This window comes from Cydia amplana, chromosome 5 (genome assembly GCF_948474715.1).
Source record: "Cydia amplana chromosome 5, ilCydAmpl1.1, whole genome shotgun sequence".
Lineage (NCBI taxonomy): Eukaryota > Metazoa > Arthropoda > Insecta > Lepidoptera > Tortricidae > Cydia > Cydia amplana.
In genome coordinates, this window is record NC_086073.1 from 11,738,332 (window position 1) to 11,759,390 (window position 21,059).

Here is a 21,059-nt window from a genome sequence, read left to right on the forward strand (position 1 = left end):
AAATTACTTTAATAATATAATTGTGTAAATAAACATTGTTGGAATATTTCGTCTTCGTTTGTTTCTGTGGTGAGGTCGCCACAGCTCCAAAAAATGCTTTTTTCACCACACTAACTGGTGAAGGGCTAGGGTCTCCCAAACTTATCGACGCGGAATCGGCAATGCCAATAGAAATGAAACTTTATGTCCACGCAATAAGAGCGAAATAGACGCCGACGCGTCGGCCGTCGACGGCCGAACGGAGCCGAACCGAACCTTACCTGTTTATGCTGTTTACTATCGGCTTTCGCCGAATCCGCGTCGATAAGTATGGGGAGACCCTAAGGCTCTCTTGATTGTTCAAAAACTGATAGAAAAGTTGCATATTATTCACATGTGAGCCAAAGTAATCAAATGCAAATTTTGAGCTGTTTTCTTATGTTTGCTGGTAGAATTGACTTTTAAATGATTTTCTTCAGGTTGGTGTGGTGAAAATTTTTGTGTTTTCGGGGGCAAATTTTGCTTTGAAACCCTCTGGCGCGGACGCGCGCAACGGATTTTAAAGCCCACACTCGTGCGTGAATCGCGGCGCGAAGCTGCGAACGCGAGTGTGTAGTCGGTGCCGCAACTCGCGCAATGTATTGAAAAACGTATGCGATTTGTTGCAAGGTCTATAGAGCCCTTTTAATGATACGGTTTTATTGGGTCTGTGCATAGATGTCATGGATGGAATGAATGGAATAATCTTTTGCGCATCTTGCTGACAGCGACTTCTTTGTCTATTTAACTTCGAATAACAAGTTTTATATAAAGTTTTTTTAGAGGAGTTTTCTAAATCAATAAGTTTAATATTTGGTGTCAGTATGTCTTATAATATATATTCTAAAACTAATTGTTACGTCCTGGGCAAAAGCTATCTGGGCAATACTTTCTTTGGTAAGCAATAATACATATGAATCTTGCGGTACATGTATGATGACCTAAATCAATTATTTACCGTTGGCGTTTCTTAACAGGTGGCACTAATCAAGTTGGAAAGGCCATACATATATCGACAAATTTGCGATTCCCGTTAGCAGCTGCTCTAAAGCTTCCGACTAATGTGGTGGACATCAATGCGGCTGAAATGGGCCGCTTTTCGCCACTGAGGGAACGAGACCTATCCGGTCCCGTCATTAATGCCTATGACAAGAAACAGGATTTCTCGCAAATTGATATAACAAGCCAACCCGACCCCCACATGAACAAGTATGATTGTCGTGGAGCTGTGAATCTTTGCTCTTCAATGCAGAGCAATGTGCCGAGCCCCTTCAGTGGAAACCACACACACTTGAATATGCCAGGCTCTCAGTGGGGACAGGGCTACAAATACTTGTCTGATCATCTCCATAGTGCTCATTATCTCACATTAAGGAATGAGTACCGGGACAAAGCCTTGAACTCAGGTATGGGTCATAAGATTACTTACTAATGCTTGATACTAACATCATCATCATGCTCTAAATGACTTGATATAGTTAATACATTCACTGCCAGCAACCCGCCAGATGGGCTCTCAGTTGGTAGACGCTTTATGTGTATACACATTAGGCCTTTCTTACTACCATAATCTTGTATTACTATCTAAATCTTGTATCAATATGTAATTCTATAACCAATGTTTGTGGGGCATTGTGCATACGAACATATTTTGAAACAGTTTAATGATGGAAAATATTTAAAGTTGTTTTAACACTGTTTGAACTTTTTCAAAGCATAGCTGTAATACTGGGAAGAAGAAACATGAGTACCGTTCCAAATCCACCAATGAGTGCCAAAGAAAAGTTGAAAAAAGCCGTCAAAGAATATGGGTCCACTGTGATAGTATTTCATGTCACAATCTCTCTGATGTCATTGGGGGGATGTTATCTCCTAGTATCTAGGTATGGTACTCTATTCTATGTGTTGACTTCATTTTTAAAACTTTTTTTTATTAATTTCATTTTAGAAGTCTTTTTTTCACTATCATAAAAAAGTCCTCTACAATATCACATATGCTGAAACTAATAGGCATATTGTATATGCGATATGTTTGTAATTGAATATTGAACAGGTGTTGCACCTATTTCCAAAACTCTTTGTGGACTTTATGGTATGGTAAACCTTTGCTTGGGCTAATTATTGTTTTTTCATATACTAATGCTATTTTATGTATCTCATTATTGAAAGAGCACCCATATTCATCCTTTGATAAAGATTCCATTTTCCCGACTAATTCTCTGGTAGTAATATACAGATACAGATAATATACAGATATCTGTATATTCATTTATAGTTAGTTAATTACAGAGATTTACTTAACATTTGTTATCAATGTTTTTTGTTTTTGCAGCGGCGTGGATCTAGTTGCAGTCCTGCAGAAGCTGAATATTGGAGAGGGAGTTTCAAAATTGGCATCATCAAATGCTGGAACTTTCGTTATAGCCTATGCTGTTCACAAAGTGTTTGCTCCAGTGAGGATGGCAATCACATTAACAGCCACACCATTTATTGTGAAATATTTAAGGAATATAGGATTAATAAAAAGACAAGTAAATTCTGGTGTTGGGAAGTAATATGGTATTTAGTATAAGAAAATGTAGCATTTTAATTGTTGGTATTAAATGGTATTATATAATAAGAGACTGTTAAACTCAAGATCATTCTAGAATATGACTCAGAATCAATATGTTATTGTGATTAACACATTTGGAATGTCATGGCGCAGTGTTGATCAATATGTAAATGAATTCAAATAACTGGTGGCATTGCAAGTGTCACTAAGCAGGTTGAGAAAAAACTACAATTTATATTTCTAACTTTTACAAATATAATAACTGAAAGTAAATAAATACATATTTATTTATCGCATTTGCACCCCATTGAGTTCTCTCATCTTAGTATAGTAAGTAACTATATGGCATCTTATTTTCTCGTTTGTCCCCCCTAAGGGATTATCCATAAATTACGTCACACGAATTTCTAGGTTTTTTACCCCTCCCCCCCTCCTTGTCACACTTGGTCACATTTTGCAAACCCCTCCCCCCTGGTGTGACGTCACATTTTAGGCAATTTTGTTTTCAACGAAATCGACAATATTAACTCGGCATTATTTTTTTAATAAAAAAATATTTTTGATATATAATTATTAGTAATTTTATAACACAACGAAAGTTACATCCAAAATCTCATTATTTTTAACTGTACAGCGAATAAAAAAATATAAATTAATTTTCGGTTACTGATGAAAGTGATGAAGTTAAAGTGACATCACAACGTTTGCGACTCCCCCCTCCCCCATGTCACATTTTCTTGACCCCCCCCCCCTCCCCCTAAACGTGTGACGTAATTAATGGATGACCCCTAAGGCCCTTTCTGATCTGTGGGTACATGACCAGTATAGTACGCAGCTAAGCATCCGCGCTAATCAGGTAGCAGTACCTACATACTATGTACTTATGTCACTCCGATTCCTTACTGCCAACTTTGAGGTTATGCTACTGCTGGGATTTTCGACTTTTTGAACTGAACCCTAATTCGGGTTATTCCCACTAGTTACCACCAAGTTGTTACCAGTGGTAACTACTGGGTTTTTTTTTACCACTGGTAACTACTGGGAAAAATAATTCCCAGTAGTTACCACTAAAGTTTTGTTAGAGTTATATGCTAATAAAATCAGTATTAAATAGTATAGTATAAATATAGAGTGATTTTGAATTACCTAATAAAATCACTTGAAAATAATGTAAATGGATTATTCAATTTATCCTTGCATATATTATAGTTTTTGTACTAGTACCGGTTAAACTGTTTCAATATTTTTGGTCACTTTTAAGGCAGTTTACTAAAACACGAATCGACTCATAATTATTTATTAAATCACGCTATATATGTACTATACTATTTTTAGACTGTTTTTATTAGTATTTAACTCTAACAAAATTTTGGTGGTAACTACTGGGAATAAAAATTCCCAGTAGTTACCACTGATAACAACTTGGTGGTAACTAGTGGGAATAACCCCCCTAATTCCCATAATTCAAAGCTCGCGCTGGCAGTGAATGTAAAAGATTTTGATGGTAACTGCTAGGAATTATTTCACTAATTTTTTACCACTCAGTACGCCGTGGTAACAGATGAGGGGTTATTCCCACTAGTTACCACCAAGTTGTTACCAGTGACTGACTGGGAAAAATAATTCCCAGTAGTTACCACCAAAATTTTGTTAAGAGTTAAATACTAATAAAAACTGTATAAATATAGACTAGTTCTGAATTACCCAATAAAAACTTGAAAAATAATCTAAATGGATTATTAAATTTATCCTTACATACATATATTATAGTTTTTGTGCTAGTACCGGTTAAACTGTTTCAATATTTTTGTCACTTTTAAGGCAGTTTACTAAAACACTAATCGACTTATAATTATTAATTAAATCACTCTATATTTATGCTATACTATTTGTACTGTTTTTTATTAGTATTTAACACTAACAAAATTTTGGTGGTAACTACTGGGAATTATTTTTTCCACTGCTAACAACTTGGTGGTAACTAGTGGGAATAACCCCAGATGAGAAATAAATCTCAGCTATAATCACTGCTAAGTAAGGGCGCTAAGCATGAAGAAATTCGTATATTCACCCGCCATTTCCTATCTCTATAGCACGTGCGCATATTGACCGCTGCGCCAGCAATACTCGTAATTACGCGCGTGCGATAGAGAAGGAAAGGAAATGGAGGGTCAATGTACGAATTTCTTCTTGCTTAGCCTTACTTTAACAGTAATTTGAAGTATTAGCGGGTTTTTGTAATTTATTCCGCTTGAAGTTACCCCAAACCATTTTACTAGTACTTTTACTTATAGGTACCTATCAATATTAATGATAATGTACCTACCCAATATATTATCACGCCAAGGACATGAAATAGGATAGACATTCAATAGAACTAATAAGTTATCACTAGCAACATTGTGAGCATATACCTATTTTAACATTTTCAGTTATTTTGTGGTTTCTGTCATCCGCACAGGGTCCTAACGCTACGATATTTTGACGTCAATAACCCAATTAAGATAATAAGTGTCAAACGTACATTCTTGTTTACACATAATGTCTACGTTTGATAATACACTTACACATAGGTATGTAACCGCAGTTATTGGCTTGAATGACTCGTATTTGTCAAACTGAGTGAACGCGTTAAGTTAAATTGAATTAATTTAAATCAAAAGCGTTATTGCGAAAATGTTATTTACCGGCGTGTTATTGATTTTGTTAATATCTGCAAGCGTTCTTAGTACCAACAGGTATGTACCTATATCGTATTACCTAAACACTTACTGTACTTACTTTTGTTGTTGTATTTTTTCTGTCTAAAATTATTAATATACCTACCTACCTAAGTAAATTCCAAAATGTACCTACTCTAGAAGTTCTGGAGCCATGACATACAGTAGGTACCTAAGCATGTTAAATAGAACCTTGTCACTTTTAAAAATTAAACGATCAGTCGTTTTAATTATAAAATAATAAAATCAAAAAACTACGTTTCACCTTTATCAAAGGAGGTTATGTACATAATGTTCAGCTTTATCTTCGCAGCTGTGCCTAAACATTTGTTTTTTGTTGGTCAGTCACATGCAAGCGCATATTTAAACAAATATTGCCAGGGGCCTATTCGACTTGTGAGAATGACATATCATGACATGGCTACCGCATCTGTTTGTTTATTGATTAGAGGTCGAGCTAAAATTACGGATGTAACTTCTGTAACAATACAATATTATGACACCAAGCTTTCTTGGTGATGGGGTCCGAAGCTATGGTTGAAACTCTATAATACAACAACATAGTCTGTGCGGAAAGAGAAGAGTCTTGGAACGTATGGAGCCCAATACATTCCACGACTCCTCTTTCCGAACAGACTATGTAATATCATTGTTTTCGGGCGCCATAAATCGTCTTCTACGAGTAGCAGGTAATATAGCTAGTTAGACGACGGCAATAAAACCTTATTTTGAAAATATTGTTTTATTTTATTTTAATAGCAATACGAACATCGTGAACGGTGAGCAATATATCTTCGACTTCACTGGATCGGACGGCGTGGACGGATGGCAGGAACAATCGGATACCGTGCGCTCTGTGGGAATGTCTAAAGCAGTTCTAGTCATGCACCAGAACACTGAATACAAACGAGCGATATTCTTCGCCCTGCTAAATCCTCAGACAAACGGAGCAGGGTTCGCTGGAGTGAGGGCTTTAAGGAAATATGATTTGACGGGGCACACCAAGTTGCAATTGCAGTGCCGAGCCCAGGGACAGTTCAACGGATTCAAAGTCGTCTTACGGCATAAAGACTTAAACAACGAGCCAAATTGTTCCTTTGAGCAGTATTTCCAAGTAAGTTATACAAAGAGCCAATAGAATGATTGTCACGCGTAAGAAGTCAAGTTTTCGATTAAACATTTAAATTAACAAGTATGTTACCCTGTTACGAGAAAGATAAGCCGGTTCGACCGGAATTCAACCGTAAGTAGATGGTCAGTAACACACAATAAAAAAAAATGAATGATGTACTTGTGGTATTCGGAATCACATAAAACTGACCACAATCTTATACCTTTAAACGAGCAATTCTTGTTTATTTATATATATATATATATATATATAATATATATCGGGGATCTCGGAAACGGCTCTAACGATTTCGATGCAATTTGTTATATGGGGGTTTTCGGGGGCGAAAAATCGATCTAGCTAGGTTTTATCTCTGGGGAAACGTGCATTTTTGAGTTTTTATGTTTTCCGAGCGAAGCTCGGTCTCCCAGATATTATAATCTACATTCAATTGATTGGACATTAGCTTCCAGAGTCTGAAAGCTAAAGCCCTTTTTGAGCCGACTTGAAGTTTTAACGGTTATTCCCGCTATTACTTACCCCCTGTCCGCTATACATACGACCGTGGTATTATAAAAATACTATTAATTCTGATTTGTTTTTTAACAGGCTTCAAAATATTCGAATAGGAGGTTCTCAAATCCGTGGAATGATTTTTAACTGATAAAACTTTTTTTTACAGGGTCCAAAGAATGAATTTGCTGTGCGTGATCTGCCCTTTTCAGAATTTAAAGCATACTATCGTGGCAAACGAGTTAGTAACGAGACCTTAGATATATCCCAAATAACTAGTATTGGTATTCAAATGTATGGAGGAGTGTACCAGCCTGTTAAACAAAAAGGTCCTGCAACTTTAGAGATAGATTGGATAAAGGCAGTGTAACAACTTTTAACTAAGAGTATAAATGATGAGCGATTGTAATGTAAATACATAATTTTTAATATGAATGTATGACTTAGTTCTTTCTCACACAGCGTCCCATTGTTTTAACTTAAAATAGCTTTTTATTATTATATAACTAACCCATATAACAAATTGACGGTTCGATTGCTCAATCTATCTGGTTTTGTACCTACTCAAACCTCGATTGGCCAATCAAATTGTAATTTCATATTTTTTTGGCACAGCAATAATAAGGCTAGCAGTTTTTTAAAATAGGCGGTATCTTTGTATAACGTAATGATAAAATTTAGTCGCCGAGATGTTACAAATACAAAAGCACGCTAATATTCATTAGCGCCAGTGAGGACCCCATCGATTAACATACAAAACGTCCATACTTGTACACTTTATTAACTATAATAACGTTGTCACCATAATAATAACAAAGTAGCAAATACTCTAGGTCGTCCACTAGTAAACGCTTATCGCGCTCGACTCGGCAGCAACAGCGTGAGCGCAGTCATAGCGTCGGGGAAAAGAGAATGATAGTTGACGAGCGGCACGTAGGCGGCCGTGATGACGCGGCCCGCGAACCAGCGGCCGTGCAGCGTGTTCACCGACGCCACCGCCGTGGCGATGGTGGGGCACTTGCAGTACACGTTGCCCTGTGGCGAGGCCTTGTCGACGTACACGTGGAGCACGCCGCCATGCTTGTTGCACTCGCTGATTACGTCGTCCCTGATTTCGATGTCCCAGTTAGGGTTGCTTTCGCTGTAATGAAAAAAAAAAAACAAATCTCATACTCGTCGCCGTTGTCACTACATAGTATCAAACAAAGTCGCTTCCCGCTGTCTGTCTGTCTCTATGTATGCTTAGATCTTTAAAACTACGCAACGGATTTTATGTACAATTTGTTAACCCGTGCGAAGCTGGGGCGGGTCGCTAGTAATATATATTACACGAATTACTGATTAATCAATGCGTAACACAATGTATAGGTACATAGAATGTACGCTGTGTACGTATACGTACCTATCATACAGACATAAGTAGCATGACTGTAATAAATAAATTTGATGATATATGCTTTTTTGTATGTAAATCAAATATGTATAACAAAATTACGTAGGGCACTTGACATATCCAGGCCTGTTGGCAGCGCAAATTAAAATTAAGTATGTATACTTGTCAACCAGATCTTGACAGTAGAAAAAGGCGGCAAATTTGAAAAATGTAGGCGCGAAGGGATGTCGTCCCATAGAAAAATTGAATTTCACGCCTTTTTTTACTGACAAGATTTGGTTGACCAGCTATATGTCATTATTTTTCGTCGATAGGACCATGCCGTCCATTAAACGTGCTTTATGGAGTCATAATTTTTGTGATTTAATATAAATTGTATTGAGGTAATTAAGAATTTACCCGGAAGGGTCAAACATGTTGTTGAGCATGAAACATTGGGTGGCAATGGGAGGCGCCACCTGGGGTTGTGGGGCCACTAGCGCCGAACCACTGCCCATGAGGACTGACGCTGCGGCTGGTGGAATCTGAAAATATAATCAGTTTTTTGGGTTCAATTATCGTGATTATTGTGATAACGTCAGAGTCAATAATGAATGCTATATTTTTTTTCATTTTTACCTCTCTGTACATATTAACCGTTTAAGTGCAGCCGTCGAATGAAGAAAGACGAGAATGCCACACTTGTTTACGAGTGAGAGAAGAGATAATAATTGCAAGTTACATGTTTATTTAAAAGCTTATATATTTATTATTATGTAAGTATGTATGTATAAACTATTGTAGAAACTGCAGTTGGCGTGCAGTTCCCATTTAAATTGCCTCCTGGTTGCGGTATTTCTGTACCGGCACCAAGTTACGATTCTCTAAGAATTAACATACCTGCAATCCGGTTCCTTCTGCCAATTTAAACATGAGTTGCAAACGACCTGTAGCGCCCAAATCAACTCCAGCTCTGTCCAGCTCATCGGCATCAAACCGCGTACTTGAGCCTCCGTCAGTGCGTTCGGTCACGTTTCCTACTTTCATGGGCCTTCCCGCTAACTCGAACCCATTTAACTGCTCCATAGCCTTTTTCGCATCTGCAGCATGATGGAACTGGAAAAAGATTTTGTTTTAAATTATAACTAGTAATAGTAGCCCTTATAACTTAAATTTAAATATCATAGACTGGAATCTAGAAGTACCAGCTTGACGATTTAATGTTCTCTTATCAACAAGGAACCCTTGTTTCGCCATGTCTGACTATCCGCGGCGATTAAATGAGAAACCTATTTTCAACATGTTGGCGTATTTTATCTATTGCCGTCATGAACATTGCTTACCGTCAAAAAGCCGTATCCTTTGCTTTTGCCACTTTCAGGGTCAGTCATGAGTTGGATATGATCTATTTTCCCAAAAGGTTCAAATATGCCTTTCAACATGTCTTCTGTGATGTTAAAGTGCAATGATCCAACATAAAGCCTGGTTGGCCCATTACTTGTCTTTGGTGCTAAGTTAGGCAGAGTGTTGCCTACTCTATTTTTTTCAGCTTGAGTATGTTGAACTATAATGGGAACGCCAAGCAGCTTTTGTCCTGTTAATCCAAGAGCCTGTAAGTTATCAATAAATTAGAATATTATTGATGTTTTCTTTACATTAAAATATATATTCATAACACCACCTTTTTGATGTCATATTGTAGTGCTTTTATTTTGATATCAATTATAAGTTACTATTTTGTCTGTAGATGGAAGAGGAAATAAGAATCATAATTAGATTGCATTACTTTGCTCAGAAGATACTGATATTATGTCTGTCTAGTCTTCTATCTATCTATCTAGTAGTTGTATCCCAAAATAGAGAATTAGTAAGTGAATATAAAATAGATAATCGCAAAAATAAATAATGTTCAAACATTGTTTCAGTACATTTAAATACTTACCAATGGCACAGATTCAGCATCTCTAAATTCGATATAAGCAATCCCTTTAAATCTTCTAGTTTTGTTACATGTAATGAGTCTCACATCTCTTACTTTACCAACAGAGGAGAAGAATTCCTCTAAGTCTTTAGCTCTGATTCTTTGAGATAGTTGCATACAAAATACAGTGCGTAAATCTCTTTCTTCCGGCGGCAATTCTTCAAGTTTTGGCTCTGTACCTCTAGATTTAGATCTGTATTCTCGTACATCTTTTTCTTTCTCTACAGATTTTTCTTTCTTGTGTGATTTCTCACGGCTGCGACCCCGATCTCGGTCTCGACTGCGCTCTCTGTCTTTGCTGCTGCGGCGCTTCTCTCGGTCGCGTTCGCGTTCACGGTCGCGATCCCTATCTCTGTCTCGCTCCTTGTCTTTGTGATTGCGATCTTTATCACGATCTTTATCGCGCTCTCTGTCACGATCTTTACGCCCACTGCGGTCCCTTTCACGATCCTTATCTCTCTTGTCTTCCCTGTCTTTTGAACGTCGAGAGTCCTTGTCGCGGGATCTTCTTCTATCTCTTGATCTGCTGCGCCTGTAAGCGCCATAGTTTGCATTAAACAGTGTATTTTCTTAGAATAAATTGCAATTATATTAATTTACTAAGGTTACTGGAAACTTCCAGCTCAGCTTGCAAATGAGGAGTAGGGGAAATACGGCAGCAGTCAAATCAACTCCCAAATATATTTAAAAAAAAAACCATCAAGTAAAACAGGTTTGAAAGTTTTTAACTATGTACTCATACACGGACGAAGTCACGCGCTAGAGCTGGTTAAGAGATAATCTACTACTTTTTTCACTATTCATTATTCCATTTATTTTTCACTAATAATACATATAATTTAAAATATGGAACTAAAGACAAATTTAATTAGCATGCATCCTTATCATTTATCTTCTGGACTCTTTAAATATAACAATACAGGGGTCCCTCCCAGAAGTCGTCGGCAACGTCAAGGGTCTGCTAGGCTTCCTGGTCGAGTTAGGTTGGCAAGAATAGTGCCGCGAACCCATCACGCAAAATAGGCGCAATAGTTAGCCGTCGAGTTGCGGAAACCAAGCCCGTGAGAACATATAACAATGTAGGAAATGACTACATGTCTCACCTTCGACTGCTCTCCCGGTCCTTATCTTTGTGCTTATCAGAGTACTTGTCCCGATGCTTTGATGAGGAATTGTTATCCTGTCACACAAAGCACAAGGTAGAAGCAGCGCCACAGCAACACACGCCGAGTGAATAAATAAAATTGCATTAGTTTAATTTGTAAAAACTTTGTTTTACCATTTCACCAGTGAAAACATGGCTGTCTTCACTAGCAAAATAGCTTAAGAGTTACTGGTATAAGTCTGCCTAAGTTGCTGGTGATAGAAGAGTTGCTTATGAAACAATCTGCTGTAGTCCGAGTCATGGTTGTTGCGATGCCCTCATCTAAACTTACCGTTTGATAAACCACTGACAAAGGATGCGCACAGCGCTAACATCACACAGGGATACTTCTGCAAAAGATTTATGTCCCATCAGCTTTCGTCTTGTTCATTACATCCATTTGGTAAAGATCATTTTCAGTACTGATTTATTTTATTTCCAACTGATTATATTTTTAAGGAATTGTACAATTTTAATAAAATAAAAAATAGTTAAGTGTATTGGATACCTCTCTGTCTGTTCAGGTCGGTGAAGTATGCTGGACTATTACCACAAAGTTCTATAAATACAAGAAATGATTCTCAAATGTAGTTTTGTCATAAGATTTAACCATTAACTGTTCAAAGATGTTGGAAAGCATTAAAATTCAAGGAAAATGGTAATAATAGGCATAATAACTTTCATAACAAAAACATCTTTGAACAGCACACCTAAGGGGATACTTGAAAAATGATTATAATAATGAGTTATAGTATCTATGGCTTCATTGTTCATGAAACATACATATCAAAGATATAGAAGTCTTCCATTAAAACAAGTATATTTATTTTGAATAGTATGAAGTCTTCATGTGAAGTGATAATAAGAAACAGTTTAAGTTCATATAATAAATAACACAATAAGAGCTGTATGCTAGATTGTATACATAAGTACAATAACTACACTAATACCAGAGGACACGCATCATTTTCAGTACTGTAACTAATATTCAATTATTGAAATATTGATATGTAATTTATCTAAAAACCCAAAGACTCCAAATAACATAGGACTAATGCTAATATCAAGTTTACTAATTCTGATATTAGATCTTAGTCTTTTGACATCTTGATTTATAGTAAAGCCATGATAGTTTATTAATTAGGTAACCATGCTTTTTCACACATCCCCAACAAAAAATTTGCTCTTGTCAACCCCTCAACAGGGTAGACGATGGTATTGTATCATATGCTGCTATCATAGGTTACAAATTTGTGTGTCATTTTAATGTGCAATTTCTTTTCATATTAATTTCTTATGTACAGAAAAAAAAACTTAAAAAACGTAATGTTACAAGGTTTTTATACCTAGTGGGTTAAGAACTTGAGGATATTGAGTACACATGTTAAAATCTAAACGTGTCCTATAGCATTGGTGATTAAAACTCAAGCACCCTTGTCAATGTTATCACCGAAAAGTAATACATCGTTACTAATGATAAATTCGGTATCTAAGAATAAGTCTAAAATATACCCAGGCACAAATGAAACTTACCGATTTATTATAAGGAGCTTCTAGCATAGCCTCCACGTCAAGATCTTCAGCCATTCTACAAATTGAAAAGATGGTATGTCAAATCAAAACAGAATGTTAGTTCCCGGACCGGGCGGGGCAGATTCACTGTTAATGTTAATTATATAAATAAAAAACCAAGCGTAGTCTTTTAGTACGTACTAAGCATAGAACATGGTATTAAGTTAACGTAACGATCAATCATTATGACAAAATGGCGGAGGGAACAAAACTTTTTTCGATGGGTATGTTAGAAAATATCAAGCAAATTCACAAGGCTAGGGAAAAAAACATACCTGAAGAGTTTGAACTAATACGTTATATCCAATAACACCTAAATCCTATTACAAATAGCAAGAATACACATCGAATTCACGTTTTGAATGATTTTGATTTTTACGCATACGCAATGGCGTTGCGATGCGAGTGCGAGTGAATGATTGATAATGAATGATTTGAATGAGATATGGTGTAGACCATAGACAATCAATTGAATGAATGTTGCCGATGCCGATTGTATAAAGGTCATGCTACACGGCTATGCGTCCAACCAATTTTCGAAGGTCCGACGGTCAAGAGGGAAGGCGTTCGCGGCTTCGCGCCGTGATTCACGCACATAGTCTGGAGGGGACTTTAGACAAATCGAAATCGACGCCACACTCGCGTTCGTGGGTTCGTAGCTTCGTGCACTAGTGTGAACGGGACTTAATACATCTAGTCTATGGTCTCCTACGTTTATTTATTATTCTGTGGTGGCTGTGGTCTTCTTGACTTTGATTGATTTGTAATTTTGTATAAAAATATTTCAATTATCTTTTTCCTCGTGCATTTTGTCCATTTGGACCATTTGTTTTGTCATCGTTGTATTACCAATTGAATTTTTTGGTTTGATATTATTTCGTCAATATGACTACAGCAGCCAGACCCACTTTTGATCCTGCCAGAGGGGGTACAGGCCGTGGTGAAAAAGATCTAAGTGCTATATCACGTCAATATTCCAGCAGAGACTTGCCAGGCCATACAAAACTTAAATACAGGTAACTATTGCTATGCTATGCGTTAAGTATTTGTCAAGAGCAATCGATGTCGGCAGTAGAGTAAATAAAAACATCATTCGTTTCTTTGGTTAAGTATTAGGTGGATTGTCTGGATTGATTACTTGGCCTAATTATATTGCACTTCAAAACCATATTAACATAGTAAGAAATTATATATGTACTGTTTTCAAAGTGCGGTGTAAGGGCAACCTTTATTTCGTGAAAGGTCTCCGGTGAGAGGCAGGTGAAAAGCAGTTCCTTCTGTATGATACGTGCATCCTCGCCCCAAAGTTTGCATTTCGTTTCGAAATAGTCGATAAAATTTTCAACTGCGGTATCGTCCGGGTTGAACTTGTCGCTCTTAAAGCCGCTGTAAACATTGTTTCTGTTACCGTTAGTGTTCGAAGAGCTGGGTGACTCCGTGCCGTTTGTCGTTGTTGGTGTGGGAGTCACAGCAGCTGTATTTTGCTGTTGATTGTAATATGTCTGAGATTTGTTTCTGTTGTGTAGCTTGCAATGCAAGGAATTTGTCAAATTGTTCACTGTTCATTTTGTGACGATTTTTTTTTAATCCTCGTCGCCACTGATGTAAATTAGTTATTTAAGCATTAATATTTATTTATATACGTTGACAATAATGTAAAGTCAAACATGACATATATAAAATCCAGTTGATGGTTCCCTATGATAAACTACGAAATGAGGTTGCAACAATTATTATGGGGAATTTTTATAAATTATTTCATATAATAGATAGATATGACATGAAAAAATTCTAGGGTTACTGTACTATGTAGGCTACAGTTTTATTATTAAGCAGGAAGTTGAAAATAAATAACTGGTTTATTACAGAGAGCAAGGTCAAGGCACAACTGATGAGCTGCGTTCCCGCGATTTCCGCAAGGATTTGGATGACCGAGAGAAAGATGGCAAAGCCCCTAGTGCTCGCAGACTAAATGAACCACCAGTTAAGCGCCCCAAAGTTGATCAAGTTCCCGCAGCCAGCCTGGATGCTGATGATCCTCTGGAGGGGGATTCATCAGACTCTGATGATTCCGATGATGATACTGCAGCACTGTTGGCAGAGCTGAACAAAATAAAAAAAGAGAGAGCAATAGATCAGGCCAAAAAGGTAAGTTATCATTGTGTAATATCTATCTGAATTTATTTCAAAATATGGTATTTACTATTTAAATAAAAAAGCTCCATGCAAATCACTTAGATGGAATTAAACTAAGGATCAATATCATGTAAATATGTTTAGTCTTTATATTGCTCCTTTTTTAATTTTGCCTTTGCTTTATTTCATATTTTTCATAGTGAAACTATTTCAGGAAGCTGAGCGGAAACAGGAGGAAGAAAGAATCCGCATGGAGAATATTTTGTCTGGAAATCCATTGTTAAACTACTCTGCAGCGGGCCAAAAGAATGACTTAAAGGTAAACATTATAATAAAATCTGAATCATAGTTAAATACGAGGGTGAATTGAAAAGTTTTGAGCCTGAGGTTGATAATGAAAATAAAAGGAAAAAATAATACTGTGATGTAAGACTTACATATTTTTTTATCATAATGCACTATCTTTTGTTTTTCTTCTGTCACAATTGCACATTTTGTGATCGAATTACTAAAAGAGGTTCGCGATTTCCTTTAGAATGGATAAAATTGAGCACCGTTCTGTCATGAAGTACTTACAAAAAGTCGCAAAGTGGCTAGGACCCCATGGCAAAAGGAAGGCGGGAAAACCCATAACAAGATGGTCCAGGGATATCATAGCCACAGCTGGAGAAAATTGGCTAATCAAGGCTAAAGACCGAGAAAGGTGGAAAGATATGGAGGAGGCCTATACCCGACAGGGGTCCTTAATATAGTAAAATAAACAACAATATTATTAGAAAACTTTTATTATGCAAACTATTTAAGGAAAAATAAAGGCTTAAATAAAAAATAAATAAATAACTTACAAAAAAGGGGTTAACGCCAAAGCAATTTTTTGAAGACATGAGCCAGACTTTAGGAGAATCCGCTCCATCATATGCCACTGTAAAACGATGGGTAGCAAATTTTAAACGCGGCAGAGAGGCAGTTGAAGATGAACCTAGGTGTGGTAGACCAATAACGGCTTCTACTGACGAAAATGTCAATATAATACTAGATATAATTATGAATGACAGGCGGTTGAAAGTAGTTACAACATCTGCATGAAGAAATTAAAACAAAAAGACCTGGTATGATAACTAAAAAAGTGTTGTTCCACCAAGACCTAGCTCCTGTAAAACTCCGGCGCGAACACGAGGTTTTCTGTGACTTTTAACGTAACTTATAGACCGCCGAAACGAAGGTGTAGCTATACGAGTTTCCAGCTTATTATTTGTCATTCCAAGGTCAAAACCTTTATGTGACTGGGTAACTAAGGAATCGCCAGTACGACGCTCAGACCGGCATGTTTGCACTTTAGTTCATGTATCTCCAAAACTAATGCAGATCCCATTCTCAAACTTTCCAGGTATTTTTGATGAACTATAAGCTACATTTCGAGGTAAAAATAAAAAAAATCATAACTACCGAACTTTATATAAATTCGATTTAAAATTTTCATTTCCGGTTTTTTGTATGAAAAAATTAAAAAAAAATCAAAATTGTTATAACTGCAAGAAAGAGCAATTAAAATTGTATACAAACCAATATTCGACTTATTTTTCAGTTTATTAAATAATAGCTGCATTAGCTTTTGAAAAATGCTCTCCTCAAATTTCGTCCATTTTTTAAATGCTTCAAAACCGGAAACGGTGCCGAATAAAAATAAAATAAAATAATGCGTATTTTTAAAACATCGAGTAGTATGATTATTCCAAATATCAGCAAATTCTATGACCTGACACTTTTTTCGCTGCCCGCTTGGCGTGAAATGCCCCCCCTTCTGATTATCATCTTTTCCCGAACCTAAAAAAAAACACTTGGCAGGACGGAAATTTTCGACGGATATTCAGGTACAAGAAGCTGTGACTGAATATTTCGATCACCTTGAAGATTATTTTTTTTTACAAGGAATAATGAAGTTAGAAGCAAGGTGGCAAACGTGTATAAGTAGATAGTTTTGGAGACTATGTAGAGAAATAAAATTGTTATAAAAACTCAAGTCTTTATTTTAAAGGTTAGGCTCAAAACTTTTTAATTCACCCTCGTATCTGTGTTTCCAGATTATGAAATCCATTTCATGTTTCCAGCATTAAATCTATTATAAAATGTTTGGTTCTGCATATATCGTAGATTCATAATAATATTAATAATACATCAGAAGCATCACTCATTCATCTCTACAGGGCCCGGGGGCTAGGGCAGCAAAGGCTGCAATTTGCCACTAGTTGTTACCAATTTTTCTTCCTGATTGTCACTAAGGCGCGTTAGAGGGGTGGAGCGCGCCAGTAGGGAGACAATCCTGACTTCGGACATACTCGGCTCTGTTCGGCACAGCATTGCTCCGAGCTATTATTAGGGGTGACACAACTTGACGTCACTTTGCGTGCACGACCACAGATAAGATAATGACTTGAGTTTTGTCAACCTTAAATAACCGAAGGGGATAGTGCCATAAGTTAGAAAGGGATATCATGATTCGATCCTGAATCGCTGTCAAACTTTGGTTTTGTAGGAAGTGTCCTTTCTGTACGGTAGTACCATTACTTATTCTGTGTCCACGCCAGACATACCAATTCCTTCCTTCCATGTAGGAAGCCGAAAGGGTAAACCCCTTTCTTAGACTCTAATAAATAATTGTTGTTATTAGATTTATTAAGCCATTGGATTTAATTTACTTGAATATTAGTTCTTCAACCCTTTTAGTTTTGATTACTGATTAAAATTTGGAAGAACATTTACTCACGTGAAATATACATGTCTTAAGGGCCCGTGAAGCTTTCGACGCTTGTTGCTGAAATGGCTAATTATTATCACTTAAGAAAAATTTTAAGTTCACACATGAATGTCACTAAAATTAGATGAACCTCAGTAGCTCCAACAAACTGAACAAAATGCTGGTGAGATGTTGAAATTCGTAGATATGTGCAACATGCGGCCAAACTATTGCTCCTCTTGCCTCAGCCCCTCGCTACGCTAGCCTACGCTCAAGATTCTATAAAAGAATCACGAGCGTTGCGAGTTCGCTTGTTCGGGACTCAAAAGTTAGAACTCACACCAAATACCAATTTTGCTGACTGCTGTCTTGTGGCATAAGTAACTACCGTCCTTCGTAGAAGTCACGACCGAAATCGGATTTCTTTCCGAAACTGAAGGTTCGGTTTGTTCTAGTTTCGACCGAAACCGTACATTCGGCCGAAACATGATTTTTATATGCTAAAACCTGCCGAAACCGAAACTTCGGTCGGATACCATTCGGACACTACTCATTACTAATAAAAACACATCTGGTTATATAAAACAAGGTTATTTGAGAGTGATGTATCCGAGTCTTACATTTATGTAACTTGTTATAATTTGATAAATATCTATTTTAACATTTCTATTAATATCTGTTCATTTCAGGTAAAGAGACGATGGGATGATGATGTAGTGTTTAAAAACTGTGCGCGCTCAGAACCTGAAAAGAAAGCCAATACTTTTATTAACGACTCTTTGAGATCAGAGTTCCACAAAAAGTTTATGGAGAAGTATGTTAAGTAAAATAACTCTGTAGTTGTAAATGTAATTAATTAATGATACGATAAGTAATAAATAATGATTGAAGTAACTAAAATGAGGCTTGACTTTATTCTTGCAAGTCTTCCCACACTTTACAAAAATGACTACGATACGCCAACCTCGGCAAGATTTACAAAACTTATTACTAGTTGGGCTCAATCAGTGCGCCTGAGCCGAGCTCCAATTAAGCATGTTACAAATCTCTGGATCTAATTATAACAGGTATTTTTTTGTAGTGAGTTGTGCATGTACCTTTGTTTGTATTCGGCATCTATTCTGGAGTGCGATTCCACACTGTTATTTGACAAGTCTTGACATCGCCGATATACCGCTAAATTCGTGTCAGTTTTTGTTCTTACCTGCTGTATTTTGAAGTCTTATCTACAAAGCCAGTGTAATTAATAAATAATAAACACTATATAATTGTAGCTAATTTAAAGCGCTAACTTAATAACAGTATAGAAATTATTTCTTCTAATTAAGTTTTATAAAATAGGTTAATAAAATAGGTATTAGGCATGCTCAAAATCATGCGTGCGTTCACAATGAATGTTACAGAGAGTGAGGTTGGGCTGAGCTGAGCGCAGCCGAGGGCCGCTCTTGGATTGTTTACGTTATTCATCATATTGAAAGTATGCGCCTAAAGCTCTGTTCACACTTCCTCCATTCGGTTGGCCCATACTCTGTTTGATGCAAAGAATACCTACGATGATAGCCTGATAGGTATAATACCTATACATAGTTGCACATTGCAAAGTACAAATACTTACAAAGGCACGAATGCACCGAGAGGCCTTATCATTGCGATAAACGTTGACATGCTATGGGTCAGAAATAGTACCTACCAGTGCCATTTGGCATATACTAATGACGATTGACGCATTGAAATTTAAAATATTCATATTGTTCAAACGTGCTCGCTCGCGCTAATCCGTAATCAAATATGTGCAGTAATATTTAATTCAATAGGGCATATATTGAATGCGAGCCCTTAAAAAAAGATCTTAGTTAATGTTTTGTTTTTGTCTCGTCGTGGAATCAATAGAAGTCGCAGACCGGTTTGTTATACTTAGGTACCGACTGTTGCTACAGAGGCTGGGCTCAGCTTACGCCAGTATACACGTAGCTTTAGTAGTGGGGAGAGTGGCGAGTGCGGCGGCCCACCTTGAGAGTGGGCAGGTTCAGCGGTTGATCCCGTCCGCGCCTCCGCGCTCCGCGCGCCGCACTCGGTCCTCTCGCGCCAGTCGAGCGCGCGCTTACGCATCATCATGGCCGGTACAGCGTGGCGATGTGTGTGTTTGACGTTGTTTATTGTGACGGCGGAGGCCGTTCTCTCGGGGTTGTATATCGACAACGGGATCGATCAGACCGTGATCCAGCATGCTATGACGCGGGACGAGCGGATGGTGGTGGAGCATGAGATCCTGGATCTGCTGGGGCTGGGCGAGCGGCCGCGGCGAACGCGCGCCTCGGCTCTGGACCGCTCGGCGCCCAGCTTCCTACTGGACGTGTACAAGCAGCTAGCTGAAGAGCATGAACAAGCGCGCCCCACGCGGAGCTCCGAGATGGCTCTCAGCGCCGACGAACATCATGCCATAGATGAAAGCGATCTCATAATGACGTTCCAGAGTAAAAGTAAGTATATCCTTCCATCTCGTTTAAGGAATTAACACTAATTTACCAACGGCGACTTGCGTAGGTAGACGCGAAGATTAGACACTTCGTTATATTTACAGCGTTTTGTATCCTTATATTTGCATAATTGTATGTTTAGCACTTTGTTATTGTAGCTACCTATTTTATAATTGATAGTGTATACGTAAGTACCTACCAGTTTATTAAGTTCCTTGCATTGATTGTGCCCTTATTTTGCAGTTTTTCAAAAGTTTTTAACGTACTAATTCTCAATGTAGCATTGATATGTTTTGGCATTCCTATAAAATCTCTGTAATAATTAATTGTTATGGTACCATCAAGTGCAGCTAAGGTGGTGGTAATAAAATCGTAGTCTGTGCGGAAAGAGAAGAGTCGTGGAATGTATGGGGCCCAATACATTCCACGACTCTTCTCTTTCCAAACAGACTCTATACACCTACCTACTTTTGAACAGAACCATACAGAACGAACAACTTATTCCAAACATCTCTGGAATACTTTTCGTTGAATAACATGACATAAGTGCCATCAACTTAACCCACAGTTAAGTCGGCGTTATCATTTAAAACATAATGAACCCAGGTAGTTAACGTCCAGGTAAAGGCATGACTCGGTAAATCGCATGCCGTCGTGATTCGATTGGACCTAACCTAACTGGAAACAGGGCGGTCCGGCGGTCCGGTGAAGGCCGGGCTCAACGAAA

At 37.5% G+C, this 21,059-nt stretch overlaps 5 protein-coding genes across 6 annotated transcripts in view; 4 read left to right on the forward strand and 1 right to left on the reverse strand.

Annotated features, from left to right (window-relative positions):
• The first annotated feature begins 721 nt into the window (after positions 1-721).
• Positions 722-2,856, forward strand: LOC134648043 (uncharacterized protein C18orf19 homolog A-like). The gene is made up of 4 exons (XM_063502478.1): positions 722-915; positions 996-1,424; positions 1,739-1,901; positions 2,351-2,856. Exons 1-4 carry the CDS (start codon positions 843-845, stop codon positions 2,571-2,573), a joined length of 888 nt encoding a protein of 295 aa, XP_063358548.1. The 5' UTR covers positions 722-842; the 3' UTR covers positions 2,574-2,856.
• A 2,246-nt stretch (positions 2,857-5,102) lies between these two features.
• Positions 5,103-7,342, forward strand: LOC134648491 (uncharacterized). 2 transcript variants are annotated; one of them, XM_063503012.1, is made up of 3 exons: positions 5,103-5,145; positions 6,052-6,406; positions 7,086-7,342. In XM_063503012.1, the coding sequence occupies exons 1-3, from the start codon at positions 5,114-5,116 to the stop codon at positions 7,284-7,286; spliced, it is 588 nt and encodes a 195-aa protein (XP_063359082.1). In that variant the 5' UTR covers positions 5,103-5,113; the 3' UTR covers positions 7,287-7,342. The 2 variants fall into 2 exon arrangements, with proteins under 2 accessions (XP_063359082.1, XP_063359081.1); XM_063503011.1 differs by lacking the exon at positions 5,103-5,145 and adding an exon at positions 5,158-5,310.
• Positions 7,343-7,677: 335 nt separating this feature from the next.
• Positions 7,678-13,374, reverse strand: LOC134648044 (RNA-binding protein 39). Its single transcript, XM_063502479.1, has 8 exons — positions 13,261-13,374; positions 12,947-13,001; positions 11,373-11,449; positions 10,231-10,801; positions 9,632-9,898; positions 9,189-9,404; positions 8,709-8,833; positions 7,678-8,057 (listed from the first exon to the last, which is right to left on the reverse strand). Exons 2-8 carry the CDS (start codon positions 12,998-13,000, stop codon positions 7,769-7,771), a joined length of 1,599 nt encoding a protein of 532 aa, XP_063358549.1. The 5' UTR covers position 13,001; positions 13,261-13,374; the 3' UTR covers positions 7,678-7,768.
• A 385-nt stretch (positions 13,375-13,759) lies between these two features.
• LOC134648045 (protein CWC15 homolog) lies at positions 13,760-18,744 on the forward strand. The gene is made up of 4 exons (XM_063502480.1): positions 13,760-14,001; positions 14,854-15,133; positions 15,336-15,440; positions 18,545-18,744. The coding sequence occupies exons 1-4, from the start codon at positions 13,871-13,873 to the stop codon at positions 18,680-18,682; spliced, it is 654 nt and encodes a 217-aa protein (XP_063358550.1). The 5' UTR covers positions 13,760-13,870; the 3' UTR covers positions 18,683-18,744.
• Positions 18,745-19,838: 1,094 nt separating this feature from the next.
• Positions 19,839-21,059, forward strand: part of LOC134648050 (protein 60A-like) — a 45,993-nt gene continuing 44,772 nt past the window's right edge. The window contains exon 1 of the mRNA XM_063502488.1: positions 19,839-20,335. Within this exon, the coding sequence (XP_063358558.1) occupies positions 19,969-20,335 (367 nt within the window). The 5' untranslated portion in view covers positions 19,839-19,968. The remainder of the gene's footprint in view (positions 20,336-21,059) is intronic.

Coding starts and splice junctions, on each gene's coding strand:
- LOC134648043 (XM_063502478.1), top strand. CDS start 843: ATGTCTTATAATATATATTCTAAAACTAATTGTTACGTCCTGGGCAAA. Junction 916..995: donor TCTGGGCAATACTTTCTTTG/GTAAGCAATAAT, acceptor GTTTCTTAACAG/GTGGCACTAATCAAGTTGGA. Junction 1,425..1,738: donor GGACAAAGCCTTGAACTCAG/GTATGGGTCATA, acceptor TTCAAAGCATAG/CTGTAATACTGGGAAGAAGA.
- LOC134648491 (XM_063503011.1), top strand. CDS start 5,249: ATGTTATTTACCGGCGTGTTATTGATTTTGTTAATATCTGCAAGCGTT. Junction 5,311..6,051: donor AGCGTTCTTAGTACCAACAG/GTATGTACCTAT, acceptor TTATTTTAATAG/CAATACGAACATCGTGAACG. Junction 6,407..7,085: donor CCTTTGAGCAGTATTTCCAA/GTAAGTTATACA, acceptor TTTTTTTTACAG/GGTCCAAAGAATGAATTTGC.
- LOC134648044 (XM_063502479.1), bottom strand. CDS start 13,000: ATGGCTGAAGATCTTGACGTGGAGGCTATGCTAGAAGCTCCTTATAAT. Junction 11,450..12,946: donor AAGCTCCTTATAATAAATCG/GTAAGTTTCATT, acceptor TTTGTGTGACAG/GATAACAATTCCTCATCAAA. Junction 8,058..8,708: donor AACATGTTTGACCCTTCCGG/GTAAATTCTTAA, acceptor TTTTCATTACAG/CGAAAGCAACCCTAACTGGG.
- LOC134648045 (XM_063502480.1), top strand. CDS start 13,871: ATGACTACAGCAGCCAGACCCACTTTTGATCCTGCCAGAGGGGGTACA. Junction 15,134..15,335: donor CAATAGATCAGGCCAAAAAG/GTAAGTTATCAT, acceptor AAACTATTTCAG/GAAGCTGAGCGGAAACAGGA. Junction 15,441..18,544: donor GCCAAAAGAATGACTTAAAG/GTAAACATTATA, acceptor TGTTCATTTCAG/GTAAAGAGACGATGGGATGA.